Source organism: Nyctereutes procyonoides, unplaced genomic scaffold (genome assembly GCF_905146905.1).
Source record: "Nyctereutes procyonoides isolate TBG_1078 unplaced genomic scaffold, NYPRO_anot_genome, whole genome shotgun sequence".
Lineage (NCBI taxonomy): Eukaryota > Metazoa > Chordata > Mammalia > Carnivora > Canidae > Nyctereutes > Nyctereutes procyonoides.
The window spans coordinates 42,049,563-42,070,018 of NW_026575049.1; the positions used below are offsets into that span (position 1 = coordinate 42,049,563).

At 40.9% G+C, this 20,456-nt stretch overlaps 1 protein-coding gene across 50 annotated transcripts in view; it reads right to left on the reverse strand.

Moving 5' to 3' along the window:
- The window catches only part of MAP4K4 (mitogen-activated protein kinase kinase kinase kinase 4), a 189,537-nt gene that overhangs the window by 17,137 nt on the left and 151,944 nt on the right, over positions 1-20,456 (reverse strand). For 2 of the 50 annotated variants that reach the window (XM_055328828.1, XM_055328799.1), the window contains exons 13-25: positions 18,671-18,832; positions 15,662-15,748; positions 14,847-14,966; positions 13,729-13,890; positions 10,967-11,200; positions 9,903-10,009; positions 7,751-7,899; positions 7,011-7,108; positions 4,965-5,140; positions 4,357-4,477; positions 3,076-3,267; positions 888-1,005; positions 394-564 (exon numbers count right to left, since the gene is read on the reverse strand). In XM_055328828.1, the coding sequence (XP_055184803.1) occupies positions 394-564; positions 888-1,005; positions 3,076-3,267; positions 4,357-4,477; positions 4,965-5,140; positions 7,011-7,108; positions 7,751-7,899; positions 9,903-10,009; positions 10,967-11,200; positions 13,729-13,890; positions 14,847-14,966; positions 15,662-15,748; positions 18,671-18,832 (1,897 nt within the window). Of the gene's footprint in view, positions 1-393; positions 565-887; positions 1,006-3,075; positions 3,268-4,356; positions 4,478-4,964; positions 5,141-7,010; positions 7,109-7,750; positions 7,903-9,902; positions 10,010-10,966; positions 11,201-13,728; positions 13,891-14,846; positions 15,060-15,661; positions 15,749-18,670; positions 18,833-20,456 lie in introns of all 50 variants that reach the window. The other 48 variants (XM_055328800.1, XM_055328798.1, XM_055328795.1 and 45 more) reach the window with 32 other exon arrangements.

Sequence of the window (20,456 nt, forward strand, 5' to 3'; positions counted from 1 at the left end):
GCTTCATTTCCATGTTAGGCCCAAGTCATGAAGAGCAGGGAAAAAATGTCAAACTGAAGCATTTAAAAAGCAATCCAACAGGCTTCTTCATTTTCCCTATAAGTAAGGACCAAATCAAATGTCCTCATCTTTTCACTTTTTTTTACATGAAGAAATGGGAGAGGAGTTTCCATTCCAATACCTGGTGGCTGAAAAGAATGCAAGCAGGCACATATACCTGCACGATTCTGCAGGAGAAGGTAACAAGGGTACGCATTACAGAAGTCTTCCAACTTATCTGTCAACAACTCTTTACAAAATCCCCCAACTGTCCAAAATACTACCTTCTCTAAAAGACCAGTCTACCCTCAGGAAAATAAAAAAATGACATCACAGTGGCCTTAAGATACCTACCCCATAAGGCAGCACACAGAATCTCGGAGTTAAATCTCTTCTTATATTTACGAATCTCTGGGGTATCACTCTGTGGCCTAGTGTTGGTGGGATTCACATTGACCACTGAGCCCTTCCGGGTAGGATCTTGCCTTATGGCTTCTGGTCTCATTCCATCACAGGAAAATCCCACTAGAACAGAGTACAATTGAAATTATCTTCTGTACACACAAATGCTGCATCTGTCTCCCTCTCCCACCACATCTAAAGTAAATATTCATATGCTATAATCAACTCTTCGTCAAGGAAAAGAAATTTGTAAGAAATGTATATGGAAAAGGGAAACTGACAATGCAGCTCATTGCAAGTAAGGCAATGCAAGCGAGATGGGTGTTTCTGTATCCGAGGTCTGTGCCTGCACACCACCACCATGCCATGCCTAAGCCATCAGAAAGAGCAACACAAAGTGACCGAGTCCTATTTGTCAGCTGCTTTCTTGTCGCTGGTTTACTTACCCACAGAAGTCACTGTTGTCCCACTAGATGGAGAAATCTGTAGTAATCTGGGGTCTATAAAAGGTGTAAAGGAGGAGGAAGATTTGTGTTTCTGGAGTGTGCTACTAGCGGACTGAGTCTGCAATGTAAATTTCAATTTTATTAATACAAATGACATTAAAAAGATGAACACAAAACATTTCAAGCCACTTCTCTACTGTACAGTTTCCCACTAGCAAGCCCTGTCCCTCCTGCATCATTCCTCCCAAAAGCTCTCTGGGGGAGGGGAGATGCATGTGCACAACACACCCCACCAACAGGCTGTACAACCTGGAACCACCAAAAGAGCTACATCTCTTTTCAGAAATACTGTTCATCTAAGACAGGAATGCTGCGAACTACCAACAAAATCTGTATTTCACGCTCCTAGGTTTTTTGTTTTTCTTTTTAAGTAAACAATTAAAATAAAAACTCCTAAAGGAGGTTTGAAATGTCTATCTTAATTCATCAATTTCTGAATTTACTCCTCTGTCTAAAAGAGGCCAATTAACCTATGTTGGAATATTGGCAAATCTTTACTTTGTATTATTTAACGTGAGCCTCTTGCCAGAAAGCTACAGAAGCTTTGGCTACCACCGTTTTAGGTGCATCATCAGTAAACCCATCTTGAACAGGGGCTCATTAGTGAAAGGTGCAAACGACAAGATATGGTACATACTTTAGCTCTTTTAGGAGCACTAGTGTTTTGGTTAATAGTGTAACTTAAGACAAAAAAAAAACACAAAGAAAGTGAAACAAATTGTTAAGTGGAAATGTAATGACAATTAAAAACAAAACAAACAGAAAAATAAACTTGCCAGTTTAGTGAGTTAAGGGTTATAGTAAATACTGTACATTAGAGCAAAATGGAGCCAAGTTTAAATATAAATATAAGGAGAAATGTTGAGTGTAGGTGGCATATATCACTGGAGAAAAAAAAGAACACTTCCGATCAAGTGCTTTAGTCCTGAAATCTTTCGCCCTCCATGGGCAGCTAAAAGTCACCATGTGCTAGAGCCCAAGCCTGCCCAGGTTCCCAGGCTTTCTCCTTCCACTGGATATAGCCGCCTGCTGGCAAGCTTCCCACCCTGCCCAATGACCAATGGCCAGTCCATCCAATGGCCAGTCTTATGCAAGCCCACCTTACTTGGCCCTGGCTCCTCAGGGGGAAAGGATTATATTCTGATTCTTTCTAAAAAGGGAACCAACACAGGACCAGGTAGATACAAGCTGGGAGTAAATGTTTACATTAACAAGACTGGCTGAAGCTACGTGCCACTTTCAACCTTGTTCAACTGTTAGACAAGTGCATTTCAACCAAACTTCCCAAGAAATCAAACTGCTTGTTTTAATTTAGTACAGGGTGCTCAAGGGGGACTCTCTCACTGCACTGGGGGCATAATCTTTTTCCAAAGAGCAAAGCATCACCCAACTAGTACCCAGACTGAGTGAGCACCACAGCCAAGCCTTCAAACGAGCACACAGGATTTCCCACTCAAAATTTTAAATTAAAATCATGCTCAGATCTTTGCTCTTAACACCGTAATTTTCTAGATTTCCCTAAAAATCATTTGTCCTTTTCTTAAGCTCTGAGTGATTGCAAATTTCAAGGAAATAAGTCCTTTTTAACAGAGTGGGTGAAAACAAATGATTAACCAATCAACAATCTTCCCCCATCAAAAACAAAAAGCAACCCAGGCCTATTTGAAGGAGATTCCTATAGAGGATAACAAGCGTGTCCAGATAAGGCCAAGTCAGCTTAACCAATTTTTTCTGTATATTATTTTTCAGATAAAAAGAATCAAAAAAAAGCAGATTCCACAAAGGACTACAAGAATTTCATGCCAAATACATAATGGATCTGAGAACACAGCAATCATTTTACTTAGACTTTTATAAAATAAACTGAATAAAGAAGCCATGCAACTACACTTAACTAGAGAAAAGTAAACAGTGAACTGGCAAGTTGGAGGGACATTGATCTAGGGTTACGGGATTTGTATGCAGATCTGAGACATGTTACTTGGGGTTGGGGAGAAGGGTAGGTGACAGAAGAAAGCAGGTGGGGAGGGAGGGGTGAGGGGCGTGGGAAAGGTCTCCTCTGCAAACTAACTACTAGGCAGTGCTGGTCAAACCCTAGGAAAGCAGCCAGCTGTGGTGCGAGACATACCTCATTAGTAGTGAGCTTGTCCTGGGGTGTCTGTGGGGACATGGTGGGTGTCGGCTGGCTGGAGGATGGGGAGGAGGAGGTGGAGGAAGTGGAGGAGGAATGGCTTTGCTGTAAGAGATCTGGCAAGAGGTGAATGCGACCGGCAAAGCCATTGCTCTCATGATGGCTGGCGCGCTTTTGGTCAACTGTACTCTGTAGAAAAAACAGGCACACTCGTCTCGCTCAAGCGCTGCTGAAATTCCCTATGACCCTACTGATAACTGACTTTAAGGTGCTGTGTGACTTTTCAAACTCTGTTAAGTTATCAAGGAAAGACCGGAGGAAACTGGCCGGAATTGTTCAAACTTCCTCGCCAAATGCCTCGCCTGAGCCAACAGAATTCAAAGTACCTCATCTGGTGGCCACGGGACTTGAGCAGTGACTGCCTAATCTGGTTTCTCTGCCGCACTAGCTATTGTTACCAAAACCACTCGCCTTTTTTTTTTTCTTTAAAAATCTTCCTGTCTAAAACTCTAGAGAGTACCCTGTCGCTTCTTTGAATCCTGGTCTTTTCCACGTTCTTCTCACTGTCCATCCGAATGCATTGCCATTGCATGAAACACACTCAGGAAAAGTCCAAAACACTAGAAAGGCGCCTGTTTTATGTCACGGGAAGTGCATCACTTCTCTGTTTTCTAAGCTAAGAAATGAACAGACAGTTGTAAAGCTGAGTAATCTGAACCGAGCACATTGGGGTGGTACACATTTAATATTCAACGAGTGAGGAAACTAATGTTTTAGAACACGCAAGAGAGACCTCCCAACCCTTCTGTTCCACGAGGTCCTCCTGTGGCTGATGAGGCGCATCCACTCTTCAACTACTCCTGCCTAAGGGCTGCTCCTGCTGCAGCACTGCGGACACTCAGTGCTAGGAGCGCTTTGCAGAAGCTCTGTGGCTGCTCTGCCACAGACTGGGCCCTGCCTCCTCACTCTGCGAGCCTGTTAAGGGACTCCCTGTGGCTTTTCTACTACTCAGACACAGACTGTGAGAATCAGCGTGGTGCTTGAATGAGGGCTGCCGCAAAACATGCAGAGGAGCAGCAATGTGGGGTGGAAGACTGCTAGCTACCTTCTTGGCATGCAGCACATACCTGCCTCCCTAGCCCCCAACACTACCCTCTGGGTCTTATTAACATGAAAACAGATGATGATGTAGAAACAGCATGAGTGAGTGAATGAGCAAGTGGGTTAATGACTACAGGAGAAGCTCTGCCTCTAACAACAAAGAGAAGACACAGGTACCTGGCGGACGATTAGAGTGCCCTCCTTGGATGGGGTCATGGCTGGTTCACTTTCTACGTCGTCATGAACAATCATGGTTTTCACGGATTCTGTTTCACCATTGCTCAAATTCAGGGACGACCTATTGAGACAAAAATCAGAAGTGAAGGGCTATCATCCCGCAAGTCGAGAATATCCTGTTTAGATCCTTCACATTCCCCATGGCTTAAGACAAGATCAGGCTACAGATACAGTTTCCTCAAGGAAAACAAAAGCTTAGCTCTTCTCCTTCAACAAAGAACTTTCTCCCAGTATGATTTGTTTTTAAGCAAAAACATTTAGAATGAATTCTTACGGTTAATGTAGTTCAACCGAACTGAAACTTCCCTTTTGTCATATCCTCAAATTAAAAAGAAAACAATAAACTACCCACTAGGGTACTGGGGAACAGCACTAACACGCATGTGCACCCAAACAAGGAGAAGGGAGAGGAACATAAAGGCTGCCTGCTGCTGAATCCAGAAGTAAATGTTAAGTGTTCAGGAAAAGCTTGGGAAAAACTGGCTCTAAATGAAAAGTAAGCTCAGCAGAGCCACTCTCAGCCTCTCTAAAATACACCAAGGACTGACGCTGCTCTGGTGTCCTCTGGTCCAGAGGTGGCTTCCTCAGCCCCTTCTTGTTCTACGTCATCGTCTTCCTCATCTGTTGTCCCGGACTCCTCACTGGATGAGGAGTAGTCTGTCACTTTGTGTGGTGGTCGCACATCTTCCACTGCTCGAAGCTCTTTGGCCAGTGCAGTCAAATCCTAATGCACAGGACAGAAATGAGAGTAAGGCAAAGGGGCGTGTGCAGGGTGTAGTGGGAAGAAAACAACAAATTATGAGACATTCTTCATTTTAACGATTGATAAAATGGCCACAACATCCATTCTGTAAAACTATTTTGTATTTACTAGCATCACAGGAAAGTGAGCTCTTAAAGCTTTTGACAGGAAAGACCAAAAAATGTAAAAAGAGGGAAAAAAGAAAGCCAAAGATGTACACAGTTCAAATCTCCCAACAATAAAAAACATAATCTGCTTACAACAGGCCAACAGTGCTTTTTAAAAACTCTAACATAAAATTCTAGGGCAACAAATGTTGTGAAGGAAAATTCTTGGAGTTCTGCCTATGTAACATGGTCTTATTTCAAAGAGATTATCCAAAAAGCAAGATTATAGTTAAATAGAGCTGACTGAAAACTTTTCTTTAGTGAACCTATTTTTATCTCTACCTTTTAACAATTTCAAACCTACAAAAAGTGAAAACGTGAGTATACTATTAATATCTTATTTCATGGAGTGTTAACAACTTGCCGCATTCCTAAGAATGTCCGTGACACAGCAAGTGGGAGAGTGGAAGCAGCCTGTGCTGCTGTGGGCAGGGGATGAGGCCCTCCCCTGGCACCTGACCCACACTTTCCTGCAACACTGCCAACAACTATGAACATCACACAGAAAGGAAATCTACCTTAAAAGACATTATTCAAAAGGAGCTTCATTTCCCATTATTCTTCCATACTGAGACATTTTAATATTCAGTCAAGTATCCACATATAATTTTCAAGCGTGATTATTATTTACACTTGACAATTTCATACAGAAGTCCAAAGTTTCTACTTGGGAATTATATTTGGAAGTAATGACTTTCTTGTGGTTGTTAGAAAAAGCAGGCTACGTAGTCATTTTTCCTTTTTCTTTTTAGCAGTTCCAACTGAGTTTCCTTCACCACAGTTAAGAATATGTTGCCCTTCTCTGAGTTTGAGCCTCTGAAATAAGTGTATTGGACCTTGAGTCTTACTGTCTCATGATTACAACTGTGGCTTTTTTAAGAAGTTATTTTTAGAAGTTCTATTTAATAATAATAAATATATGCAGCAAATTCTGTGTTAAAAAGAGAAAGCAGAAGCTTAGCACTTTTGAATTCCAGAAAGAACAAAAAGGCAAGTTGAGGGAGGAAAGGAAATGTAGATGGACCGTAAGTTAAGTTTAAGAGGCAGTTGGAATGCTGCTCTGCTGTGGCATTTTTCAAAGATGGGGCTTACCACTTCGCCCTTCAGCGTAGGAGCAGTTGCATTGAGCCGGAGAAACCATCAGTGATGCAAAATGCACAGCACAAGGAAGCACGGGAGAAAGAAGGGGAGGAAGGAGAAGGACAGGAATCAATTCAAGCGAGAAATCAAAATTCCAAAAAGCTTATTACAATCCCACAATGGGCACAGTTACATGGTCAGTTAATGCAACGAGAACTAAAGGCCAAGTATAAGGAAGTCACAACTGTCATTACCAGTACCAAAAGGCAGAATTTAAGTAGAGTTGAAGAAGAAGGTGATACTAAAAAATTTACTCTCAAAGACAGTTTTGTAAATGCCCAGGTCATCAAAAATACATAAAGGTTATTGCTGAGCAAAGAGATAAAAATAAAAGGCTCTTCTTTCTTTTGTATTAAAAAAAAAATTACTACAGCAGTGAGGGGGGTATGTGTACAAATGTGTCTAAGGACATATTTCTTCTAATTCCTCCAATCTGTGAGAAGGGAGCCCACAGGAAGGACTGTAAGACTCTCAACTATATGTTTTTAATAGGAAGACCTCACTCAAGCTTAGAATAAGTAAAGTTGATTTTGTATAATTCTTACAGCAGGCTTGAGGGGTCTGAAAACTTCTTTCTTTTCTTCAGGTTTTTTCACTGCATTTTCTAGGCGCTGAGAAGGAGAGCCTTCAGATTTGGATGACGCTGTGAAATTCAAGACAGACAAGAAAGGAAGAAACAGATAAACACAGAGCACATATCTGACCCAGTCCACCTAGCCTTTGTCTCTCCCTCCCCTCCCGCCCACCTCTGTTAGCCCCACTCACAGCAGGTCTCCACATGCAGACCCGACTCTGCCTAACCTGCATTTGCAATACCTTGTTACACTATGTCAATAATATAATAGAGGGATTTTTCATTAGCTTATTATTTCAAGGGTTGAAATAACAGTAACGATGACAGCATCAATGGAGTCTATAGTGAAAGAAGTGGGTTCAAATCCCAGCTCATCACCTTAGACAAGTTACTTAACCTCACTAAATTGTAGCTGCTTTAATCTATAAAATGGAGACAGTACCTCTCTCTCTCTCTCATAGGGTTCTTCTAAGGATTAAATGAGATAACGCATAAAGTACTCACTGTGCTAAGCATGTGTAAGCTCTCAAAAGTGAACTCTTTATTATTAAAATTATGATATCATCAATAACCTGCACAAAAACACTGTTCTGTGATATGCAGCTGTGAAAAATTCACAGGCCTTTTTACATGATTGAAAAGGATCTCCAATATACTGAACCTATAGCCTGATATCATTAATGGGGAAAGAGATGAGCAAAGGTACCCTACATCTCACTCTGAAGCGCTCTCCAGAGCCACTCTGGGACCCAGGGTGGGACCCAGGCTGGGATCCGGAGTTGCTGGATCCGGAGGAGCTGCCACTGCCAGGCCTGGGCACCAGCTTCTCCACTCTTTCCCACAGCAGCCGGGGCTCAATACTGCTGTTAGGAAAAAGAGAGAACAGCTCCTGCATTATCCCAAGATGTAGTTATCAAATTATAAACATGTGCATGATGTGTCCATCAGTGTCTCTGAAATGTAGGTATGATGAGAAAAAAAGGCCTATGAACAGCATTTAACATTAAATTCATCAAAAGTTACAATGACATGATTCATGGATTTTATTGCATATCTTTTTTTCTTAAGAAAAGATTTTATTTACTTATTTGTGAGAGACACACAGAGAGGCAGAGACATAGGCAGAGGGAGAAGCAGGTTTCTCGTGGGGAGCCTGATGTGGGACTCAATCCCAGGACCTCAGGATCAAGCTACGAGCTGAATGCAGATGCTCAACCACTGAGCACCCCTGGAGTCCCTCAGATATCCCCCCACCCTTTTAAGATTTTATTTATTTATTCATGAGAGAGACACAGAGAGAAGAAGAGACATAGGCAGAGGGAGCAGCAGGCTCCATGTAGGGAGCCTGATGTGGGACTCAATCCTGGAACTCCAGGATCACGTCCTGAGCCAAAGACAGATGCTTAACTCCTGAGCCACCCAGGCATCCCTCCTTTTTTAAAAAATTATAGTTGACACACAATGTTACGTTAGTTTTGGGTATATGAAATATCTCAGATAAGTTTTTTTTTTTTTAAGATTTTATTTATTCATGAGAGACAGAGAGAGACGGGGGGGGGGGGGGGCGCAAAGACACAGGCAGAGGGAGAAGCAAGCTCCACGCAGGGAGCCCGATGTGGGACTCGATCCCGGGCCTCCAGGATCACACCCTGGGCTGAAGGCAGCGCTAAACCACTGAGCCACCCAGGGATCCCCTCTCAGGTAAGTTTAAATAAAAAATGTTAAATGACAGGCCAGACACCAAATCTTCATCACTTCTGACAGGAAAAGTGTTACTATTCCTGTCACAGCTCCAAACTCAGTTTCTTCTTATAAGAAATTCCACTTATAAAATAATACACAAAATCATGCTGCTTCCAGGCTGCTGCTCTCACTTCTGTCAACGCCTTGAAGAGCCGACACTCACACAGCACACTGCTCTGTACGAGCTGTGTTAGAAATGCGACAGAGGGCAAGGGCTAGGACATTCCCCGGCCATGGATGCACCCAGAGCACAAGTTTGCTAGGTCACAATTAATACATAGGCTCTGTCACTGGAGAATCCCATAGTGCGCCATGCTCATTTAAGGACCAGAAAGGCTCTCCATGGCTTTGGTTCGTCATCCATCTCAGTGCTCCACGTTCTTTCAGGGCTCCCCATGCAGAAGGCTAACTTCAGAGGTTCAGTGACAATCAAGTACAAAATGGCCAATATAGTGCTCTTTTCTTCCCCTAGGATGGCACAGGCCAATGGAAGTCACTAGATAGGATGAAAATGTTCTAGAGCTGACTGGTGTAACATGGTAGCCACGGCTACATGTGGATATTAAGAAATGTGACTATTGTAGCTAAGGAAATTAAATTTAATTTTATTGAATTTTAATTAAGTAAAACTCAAATTTAAGTAGCTTCATGTAGCTAACAGCTACTGTAGTGTACACAGAACAGCACTACAACCTAAAAATATTATTTGGTTAATTCACTAGCTTACTACAGACTGTAAGTCAACCACTGACTTCCTTTAGTAGCCTGTTTGTGAGTTCTATACCAATCCTAAGCACTTGGGACATCCTTTAGATGATAAGCCCCCTCAGATTCCAATTCTCATCTCTCTGCTGCCTTCCTTGCTGTTCCTTCCACTTGCTCTTACAGAACCAAGGAGTTTTCCTTTTAAAAGTGCTGAAATACACAAATGGGTTCAGACTTTTCACTAGAAACCAGTGTGTTGTTATTCACGATAATGGATTTTTCTGGCAGTTTTTCTTTTATAAAGTGATCATCTCTTTACCTCAGATGTTCCATGTTTACGAACATTTACATGAAAATAAAGATGACACAATATGCTATGCAGTAAACCTGTTCTTAAGCTTCCCTCTTCTCTTACCTAGTGGAGTTTCTTTGACCTGCTTGACTATTTTGCTGTCCACTGCCTTGCAGTGGGGAATCCCGACGGGACAGAACAGGGGAACGAGACGTTGTCCTCACAGGAACCTTTGGGCAGAAAAATACAGAAATTAAAGTATTGAAAATAGGAGGAGAAGAAAAAAGATTTCCCTACCCAAATACATTTTTACAGCACTCCTACTTATGTGAGGATTAATCACTACCACCACCCACCACCCCCACCCCATCCCTGATCCTTCTCTGCCCTCCACAGATACAATACATAGAGAAAATTTAGTCAAGGCATCAAAGGAGCCAGGACAAACAGCTTTTCTATGTTTCTATAACATTCAAATGATGTTTGGACTAAAGCTTTGTGGCAGGGGACATACAAAGCATTTTACTGAGATAATGTGAGGATCAGGAAAATCAGCTCAAAGAAACCAAACAATGGTCTACAAATGGATCAGCAGGAAACAAAGACTGGTAGGAAGCAAGAAAATATTCAGAGGAAGCAAATTCCAAGTGGAGGAAAAATAAACGAAATGAATATGTGCCTTTTGTTTGATTTCACCAGTAATTACTAAAACCAAACCAAAACAAAAAATTGAAAAACCAAAAATACCTCAATAAAAAAAAAAATCATTTTTAAAGAATTTTTATGTTAAATCTTTCTTAAAAGGCCTTTTCTGAAATTTTTGATATTCATTAATATTGCAAAATAATTTGATAAATGCTTTTGTCTAAGTACTTAAGACAACAGCTAGAATATATTTTGATTCTTTTTTGTTCTAGAAGGATAGTCTTTATCGACTTATTCATATATATTATTCTGTTACTTTGTATGTAAGTATGGAGTTAGCAACAACCATTATAAGCTAACTGGCCACTGGCTGAATATAAGTGTGTTAACTACGGAACTTTCCCCACTGTAAAAAGTTCCTTTGAAGTTTCATTGCCCCTTCATTCTGGTGAAGTCACCATACCCTTAGTCAAAATAAATAATTAAAAGAAAAAATAACAAAAAGGAAAAAAGCAGCACACATCTGTCTTTCTGCTTCTTACCCTTGGAGGCACCTCGTCACTGTCTGATCTAGACCAAGCCTTTTGGGTGGGGTCAGGTACCTCCGACTTAGAGTCAGAACTCTGACTTAGCACCTCACTGCGGGAAGGTGGACATGGGTCCTGAGAGCGAAGATGGTGGTGTGCAAATTTGGGAGGAGAAGGGTCACTGAAGGAATGGGATCGCGAGACAGGGGAAACATTGTTCTTGAGAGATGCCAGGTGGGACCACTGTACCTTACAAGAAAACAAAACACAAAACATTCAATGCGTTCTGCATAAAACGCTTCTCTGGTCAATACCAAATCCAAACCAAGAAGTGAGGGTAGGCAAACTGGGGCAATACAGTCCTAGGGAAGCCAAGCAAAGGAACAGTTACACTTCTAAGTGATGAAGCAGTCTGGGGAATACGATATATAGAAAAAAGCAAATGTACATTTATAAAGAAAACTCTTTTAATATCGAGACTAACATTACAGATAGCAGTAAACATGAAGATTAATGAACAAAACTAAATCAAAACAACCCTCGTAGACCTCTGGTCCTGAAAGGGAGGACAACATGCTTCATGCACATCCATGTCAAAGTGGAGGCAACAGGCAGAGAGAGAGAGAGAGAGGGAGGAAAGAAAAAAAAAAAAATCACAAGACAGACACTGCCATACATGCAGACCTAGTGATCCATCCCCTCATGGCACCTGGCAGTGTCAGGTTTCAGACCCAATGACCACAGAACACATTTCATTAGCAAAGAGAAACCCCTTATGTGTTGGCAGACTGTAGTAATATAACTTAAAAATACCCAACTTTTCAAATACACCAACAACTTTGCTGCTTTCCTCTCCCAAGTCCTAAAATCTTCAAACCTTAGAGATCTCCATACATGTTCACAGTGGTTATGAAAAAAAGGAATTTGGTTTTCTTTAGGAATATTCAATACTACTGTTCCCTCCACTAACTGCTACTGGAGTATATATGCCTTCTACTTGACAACTGAAGAAACAGGACAAATAATCTGTCACCTGAGTTAATCTGGTTGCTTTTAATTTGGTAGAACAATCTCTGATATAATCTGTATTTTCTTTATTGTATTTTATCATTTTAAAATAAGTGTTCAAGATTGTAATTTACATAATTCTAGCTACGCTATCCATTATTCAATGCATTTAATGAAAACTAAATATACCACATCACAACCAGTTTAACCTGTCTGAATGCAAGATTCAGAGTAAATCCTAAGTCATGATTTCTAGGACTTCTGGAAGAGTGACAAATTCCACTTATTGGTATAATCCCAGAGTGCTAAAATGTTTAAAACTTTCGGGGGAAAAACACGAAACTGAAAGTATTATCTGTAACTATAATAAAAAATGCATTTTAAGACAGACTCCTATGTGAATAGTGTCTTCAAAGAATGTTTTAAGTATAGATTTCAGCCCAAAGCGACTTTAGGTAGAAGGAGGAAAAGGGAGACTATCTCTAGGCACTGCATTAGTTAATCATGAATATAAAAGTAGCCTACATAATTCAAGAACTCCTATTTTTTAAACTGTTAGTAGCCAAACAGATAAAAATTTTCTATTTGTGGTTAAGTTTAACTTTCGGAACAAAAATTTTAGTCCTGGACTCTATACAAGTGATGTCAAACCAACTCTACCAGTCTCTTTTCCCTTCTCTCTGTCCTGCTTTCCTCACTCTCTGGGCTTGTGGGTCAGTCAGCTCTTCTGTGGCTAAAGGGACTGCTGACCCCATGTAAATATCTCCCTGCCTATAAAACCTCCCACCCCCACAAACATGCCCTTTGCTTAGGTCTGGTTCTTCTTTTTTCTTTCTTTTTCTTAAGAATTCCCCCCTCACTTGGATTTGTTTTTAAAAATACCACAGCTATTTCTATCGCAAGAATATGAACTTTCATCCCCTAACACATGCAGCTTAAGAACTTGTTCCCAATATTCCAGATGACACGGCTTCAAGGAGCAAAATGTCTAAAGTCACTTATTTTCAGTAAGAGAATGGGGACTTGTGTTTCAAGGATCTTTCAGATCTCTGACATGGGTAATCCCTGTTGTTACCTTTCTTCTCTGGACAGTTCAGAGGGTTCTCTCTTAACCACATGGCCCTCAGTCCATGGGCTTCTCCTTCACCTAGACTATGCAGAATGGTATGGCCAGCCCAATGAGAAGTCATGACTTTTCCCCCTGACCCACTACAGGGAAATGCATAGTTAACGTTCTAGATCATACCTTCTTTTGGATCTTGAACTTTTTGAGAATCTAATAAAAGGCCCCTTTCCCAGAAAAATATGCACAGCTGGACAAACCAAGAAATTCCATATGCAATTTCAGGACAGACACTGGCTTTCTAAAGCCCACTTGTGGAACTGGCCAGGAGCCAAGATCAAAGGTTAAGAAAAGGTTCTGTTTCTCCCTCTATATACTTTTGATACTAACTTTCCAAAACCTAAACTGAAAGTTTTTTGTATTAAGCACTTGTTTATGAACATTTGAGTTAGGGAAGATAGACTAAAAGAAGAAATCACTGAATCTAGATATTCTTTAACAAGTACAATAAAAATCTTTTTTAAAAATCCTTCTTTTCTCTTTTCTGAGGGTATACTGCCTGTATGTTCATCTAAAATCATTCCTGCTAGTGTCTTTTCCTCGTAAGTATGGTAACAAACCAAACTGAAAACATTACAAGCAGGCCCGTGGCTCAGTGAGCTAGTGTATGAGTCTCCTCAGTCCACAGCCACCTGGCTGTTGCTACCTGTGGCTCAGCTGGTCTCTGCAGGGCAGGATGCACAGACTCGGAGTTGCCATTGGAAAAAGACTCTGATCTGGAAGGCACTGGTGGTTCCAATACTCTGCCTGTCTGCTTAGACTGGGCTTCAGGGGAGCTGTGGTTAGTTTTCCTAAATCTATCTTCCACCTGCATCAGAGAATTAGAAGACATAACTCAGTGTTAGTAGGGAAAAGCAGAGATGCTAAAGAAAGCCTGAAGGTGGAAAGGCCCTAGGGAGAAATTTCGTCTTTTCTCCAACTACAAGGAAAGAGAAGGGGGGGCTTTAAAAAAAGAGGGAGCAAATAAAATAAGGTTAAAATGTGATTTGAGATAAAGAATACTTAAGAAGATAAAAATTAAGCCTTTAAAATCTCCTGCTGGCAAGAATTTTTAGATTATTCATGATAATAAACTAGGGAAAAAAATTAATGTCACAACCAACTTAACCAACAGATTAAAAGATTATCATCAAGAATTCAAAACACATTTCATTCTACCAAGAACACTAGCATTCCAGAATAAGCAGAACACTTGCTCCTAGAATCTACTCTCTGGGAGGGTGAGACATGGTAGAAGGATGCCACCTATAGCCAGGTTTAAATACATTCTACAAGCCGCCCAGGTCCCCATATTCCTAATATCCTTAAACAGTTACTGCTTCCCCACATCCTTACAATAAGGCTCCGGGTAGTTCCGTAACAAATCATCTTTAAAAAGTTAGTAAACTGGGCTACAGACACACTTTATTTTCATTGCAATTTTGGAGAAATAGCTAACCAAGCCACTATTCCCTTCATTTACATTAGAAGAAATGATTCTGCCATATAATCTCCTTTCTGTTTAGGTCAGTGTTCATCTGCAATTTGTTAACAGGCACTCTAATCATCCGTCTATGGGTATAAAAACCACTAACCAGGTAAGAGACCTTAGGCAAGTGTCCTTTCGCTTCCCCCATCCACAATTTCTCAGCTAGAAAACCAATGGGCTCATAACCAGTGCCCATTGTAGCCTTAATATTATACAGTTCCTAAGAGTCATTCTATTACTTTCCAGGGAATAATCAACACTGGATCAATGCTTAAGCAACAGAAGAAAGAAAATACCTCTCGAGCTCTGTCAGCAGGCTCATAGTGGGGCTTAGGCTCCGGAGCGTGATAGCTTGGCTTGCTCCTTTCCTGCTGCGGTGGCGGCTGCTGCTGCGGGTGCGGCCTCCTGTGGTCATGCTGTAGAGACAGGAGATATGCTTGTTCTTGTTGCAACTGCCTCTGGAGCCTCTCTGCCTGCCGGTGCTCCTCCATCTCCCGCCATCGGCACTCCTTGGAGAGGGAGAGGAGAACACTAAATCTATGGGACACTGCAGAGCTCGCCTCTTCTCTGGATTCATTCTCAACTTTTTAAAAAGACAATGAATGCCCTTTTCCCCCCTTGTTGGTAACAGAGCAAAATGACTGGGATTTTAAATAGCATATTACCTGTGGAAAAATCTGACAGCTTGTTGCTAACCATAATATCACTGGACAGAGAGAGAATTCAATTAAAAGCTGATTTCGGTGGTTTCAAAGTAGGAAATACTTGACAAAAATCCTATGGCATGTGCTTTCAGCCCTTAACATTTTAGTTTGTTCACCGAATGCCAAGTTCTGTTCAAAACCTTGCTATCTACCAGAGAGAAGTTTAACTATTTTTTAACAGGAAAATAAATAAATAAATAAATAAACAATTAATTAATAAATAAATAAATACCACCTTGAAATGTGCCCAAAGTAGCATGACCACAGAGGACGTTTCCATTTGAGCCTGTCAGCCCACAGCACTAACCAAAATGGTCTGGTGATCACCACAGCTATGCCCAAAGCTCAGGGGAGGGATGGATCAGTGAGCCCTAATGCTATGGAACAAGACAGATACAGGGCGTTACCAGTAACATGGCCTGCTCCTGGAGCAGCTGCTGCTGAAGGATTTCCAAGTGCCGCTGCTCCTCTTCTAGCTGTCGCCTGATATACTCCTGTCACACAGAAATTACCCAGCAATCAATTTATCCAAAAGGAAAGTATCAGAACCACCTGAATGGAGCACCAAGAACCATTTGCCCCAATGGTCTTCAGTGGCAATAGTGAAGAATATATTATAAAGTGCATGCTGAAGGATTTTCCCTAAGATGTTCAAATTGGCCAAGACCTAAAGAGTCTAACAAACGATGATATACACTCCACTGATATATACAAAGGTATCTAAAAATTTTTGTTCAAACACAACTGTTAAATACAAAGGACCATAATTCCTCTTAAGGATGGCAGACTCCAAAGAAACCAAGAGTTTAATTAGGTAAGAAACCAGAGGGGTTCACATTGCCCCAGAGGGCTCTTATTAGTCATTATTTATAACTGGCATAGATTGCCAATTTTTAACACCCCAGCCCAAAACCTGTTTAATATTAAAACAGAACAAACATGATTTGTGTTTTCTCTGATGAAACAGAAGGTACCCAGAATGACTACATTCTGAAAGCCATGCTCTGTAGACACCAGACTCAGGTGATTTCTCACAAATAAACAAGCCCAGGCTCTTCATGATGAGACTGTGAGACAGTGTGTGTATTTCTAGGGCAGGTGAAGGGGTGGGGGTGGGGAGCCTATTTTTAAGGGGAGGAGAACAAGTCTCTGCAACAATGAAAACAGGCAAACACACTCAAAATATGTAAAGAGGAGAAATCCAGCCTTGAAGTTGCATGCATATTTAAGAGACTAGGAAATCAAGAGACCTGGACCCCTAGAAAGCCTTCCCATTTTCTCAGTCTCTTCATTTGACTCAAATGAGTATCAAGAATATTTTCTCAGAATTCTCAACATTTTTTTGTGAGGCTCAAATAGGCGACAGACATGAAACAACTTTGAAATACGAATGAAAGAAGTTTCCTTCCTTTTCAAAAGGGAAAAAAAGCCAACTACTCCATAAGAGGAGTAGACTAAAGGGCTATGAGGAGAAATTTTTTTCTGAAATTCAGATGATCGCTTTACCATGTCTAATGCTGACCACCCACTTGTACCATGGCACACACTTTAAAATAAAAATAGCCATATACCTGGGCTGGACAGAAGTTTTAGTTAACCAATAATTCTGGCAGAGAGAATGTTGGGTAACACAAATCATGACATACATATTTCCTTAGAAACCCTTATCTTACAAAATAAGTTTCCCCCCAAAAAGCCAATCTGATTCCAACCTGGACTCCAAGCCCCTCCATTGCACATGCTATGCCAAGCACTGTCCTTGCGTGGTATGTGGCCTTCCCGTGCAATAGCTGAGAAAGGAAATCTGAATTCCAACTCATCTCATTGAACTAGACAGAACTGAATTGTAACTTAAAAGATCAAAGTGGCACAGTTGTTTGGTTTTTGCCTTCCAAAACACAAGAACAACCAGGAAATTCACATCTATCCAAATCATAAAGGTCCTAACTAATAGTGAGCACACAGAATTATACATGTACACAAACATGCACACACAATGCAGAAATGACAAATTTCTCACAGCACTGTTAACATGGGGAATATTTTACAAATAAGGAAAGCAGAATGAAACTACTCTGATGCTATTATTTTTTTCAGGAAGAGGTAAAGAATACTTGCTGTACTCAAAAGCTAACGACTGCCATTAGAACATTAAAGATTAAGTATTACTCTCATACCTTCTTCTCACCATCTAATTACAAGATTTATTCCTAGGGTATTTAATTTTCGGGATCCGATCCCTTCGGGATTCGGAAATTAATTTAATTTCGAGTGGTTTGGTGCCTGCCTTTGGCCCAGGGCGCGATCCTGGAGACCCGGGATCGAATCCCACGTCGGGCTCCCGGTGCATGGAGCCTGCTTCTCCCTCTGCCTGTGTCTCTGCCTCTCTCTCTCTCTGACTATCATAAATAAATAAAAATTAAAAAAAATTTTAATTTTCAAAAGCTCACTTTTACTCCTCTTTGCAGTCCCCAAGTAAAAACTAGAATGTGGAAAAAAACCCAAAAGAACAACTACCACAAAAACCCAAAATACATCACAGTCAATAATGTCAGTAAGGTAACAAATGAAAAGTATCACTTAAATTCCTAAGAACTGGAAAACATGGAGAGAAGCTTAAGCATATGATTAGTACTGAGGAAAACAGCGGAATAATCAACTTTGGAAATTAATACCGTTGTTGATAAGCATTTTAAGTATGAATTTCAAGTATTATTTAAATTGGCCCCATTCATATCTTTTTTCTTTTACTAAAACCTCATAACAAAGAATGATCAATTCAAAGACGGGAGAGGTGAAGAGGCTCTGAGGGGCTCACATGGAAGCACAGACACAAAAGTACAGTCAGGTTTTATTTGCACAGGTGGTTCAGGGAACAGAGACTTCTAAATACAACTATAGCTGGCATCAATATACTTATTACCAAAACATGATGATCTTTTCTGGCTAAACAAAAACCACAATGTTATTAGTTTTTTTGATCCACATCAGTATATACTGCATTATAAGCAACAATGTTTATCACAATATTCAGCCACTGGCTACTTCAAACATTTCTTGTGGTTGGTTTCTAATGTCATTAAAGAAAAGGCTAATCATCATCCAGATATCTGGGGTTCAAAGCATGTAAGCCAAAGCCCATAAGACATATTCAGAAATTTTTTAGGTATCACACTGGAGACGACTCAACGGGTTTCAATGTTTGTAAATGTAAAGATTTAACCACCCTTTTTTAAAGATGAGACTCAATGTATTGCTATGCTTCAAGTTGTGCTTCATCATTTTGAAACCTCTCAAGTCCTGAATGTGTTGGAGGTGCTCATACACATGCGTGTACTTTTTACCCCAAATCCCTCAACTCTACTAAGCAGCAAACTTCACAAATTCATGGGTAGAACATTCTCTTGTGAACTAACCTGTTCTCTTTCAACTCTCCTCTTTTCTTCCTCTGCCCGCCTCCTCTCTTCTTCCTCTTTACGTCTTCTCTCCAGTTCCTCCAGACGCCTCTTCTCTTCTTGTTCTCTCCTTCGCTGTTCACGTTCTTGTTGCCTTCTAGCTTCCCGCTCTCTCCTTTGTTGCTAGGGGAGCAAAGATATGTATCAGTAGGAATCTTCCCCTTACAGCTTTCATGACAGTTTGCTGACCAGTTACAGGTAGGTGCTAATGAGGGGAGCTCACAGACCCTGGCTCTACTGCCCAGCTATTTCCACACTGCCCCTATGTACTAGCATCTTCATAAATACTGGTCAAAGGTGATGTGTGTCTGCGAATCTTCACACAGTGTGGTTCCATTTTGGTGACAGACTATTCCCTATCCTTCACTGTATTATAGCAACCAAGGGACAGGAGATTCTTTATCCTTGCATATCACCAACAGAATTATTCAGGGCCCTTAAGTCAGAAGGAAAAGACGACAAAGGAATAAAAGAGAACAGAAGTAGAGCAAAGAAAGGTGAGGAATAACTTAAAAAGAAGAAAAGGAAAGGAAGCAAAAAACAAAAACAAAAAAGGAAAGGAAAGGAAAGGAAGCAAATATCATGAAAAAGAGAAACTGACATCAACAAGCATAAGAAATGCTGGTATTATTACTATGAATGTAAGAAACCACTCCTGCACACATGCTTACCACTAGTCTTGCATTGTGCCAAGTGTTTGACCTCCTTTATTCCATTTCTGTTATCTAATGTAATTCTCATAACATATCCAGGAAGTAGGTTATTTCACTCCTACTTTACAGATGAGAAAACATGTTCAGAAGAATTAAGTGAGGGACGTCTGGGTGGCTCAGTGGTTTGGTGCCTGCCTTCGGCCCAGGGTGTGATCCTGGAGTCCCAGGATCGAGTCCCACATCAGGCTCCCTGTGTGGAGCCTGCTTCTCCCTCTGCCTATGTTTCTGCCTTTTTCTCTGTGTGTCTCATGAATAAATACATAAATGAAAAATCTTTTAAAAAGTCTACAACATAAATATAGTTAAAAAAAAAAAAAAGAAGAAGAGTTAAGGGACTTGCCCAGTGTCACCTAGCTAGCAAGCACCACCTGGAAGGACCACTGCCTCTAACACACTATAGTATTAAACAGACACAATTGTGCATTCCACCAACAGGGAGGTTGGTGCTACTAATCACCAGACTCACTCTGACAGCCTTTCCTAATCCAGGCTATCTTTTTTTTTTAATGATTATTTATTTATTTATTCATGAGAGACACACAGAGAGGCAGGGACACAGGCAGAGGGAGAAGCAGGCTCCTAACAGGGAGCCCGATGTGGGACTCAATCTCCGCAATGGGATTAAGCCCTGAGCCAAAGGCAGATGCTCAACCACCGAGCCACCCAGGCATCCCTAATCCAGGTAATCCTATATAACCCCACAGAATAGAATATTGGCATACACTGGGCACCTGTCTGGACACTTGTCTCATCCAGCCCCAGACATCTGTCAATAAAGCACTTCCACAGTATGAAGTACAAAATTAAACCAATTCTTCCCATGAATATGAAAAATGTTAGCCTCTAGACTCTAGACTAGTACCATCCAACAGATTCTCTGGGATGATGAAAATGTTCTGTCTCAGCATTATTCTATAGAGTGGCCACTAGCCACATGTTGCTATTGAGTACCTGGAATGTGACTAGTAAAAATGAGGAACTTAGTCCTCAACTTTATTTCAATGAAGTTAATTTAAGTTTAAATAGCTACACGT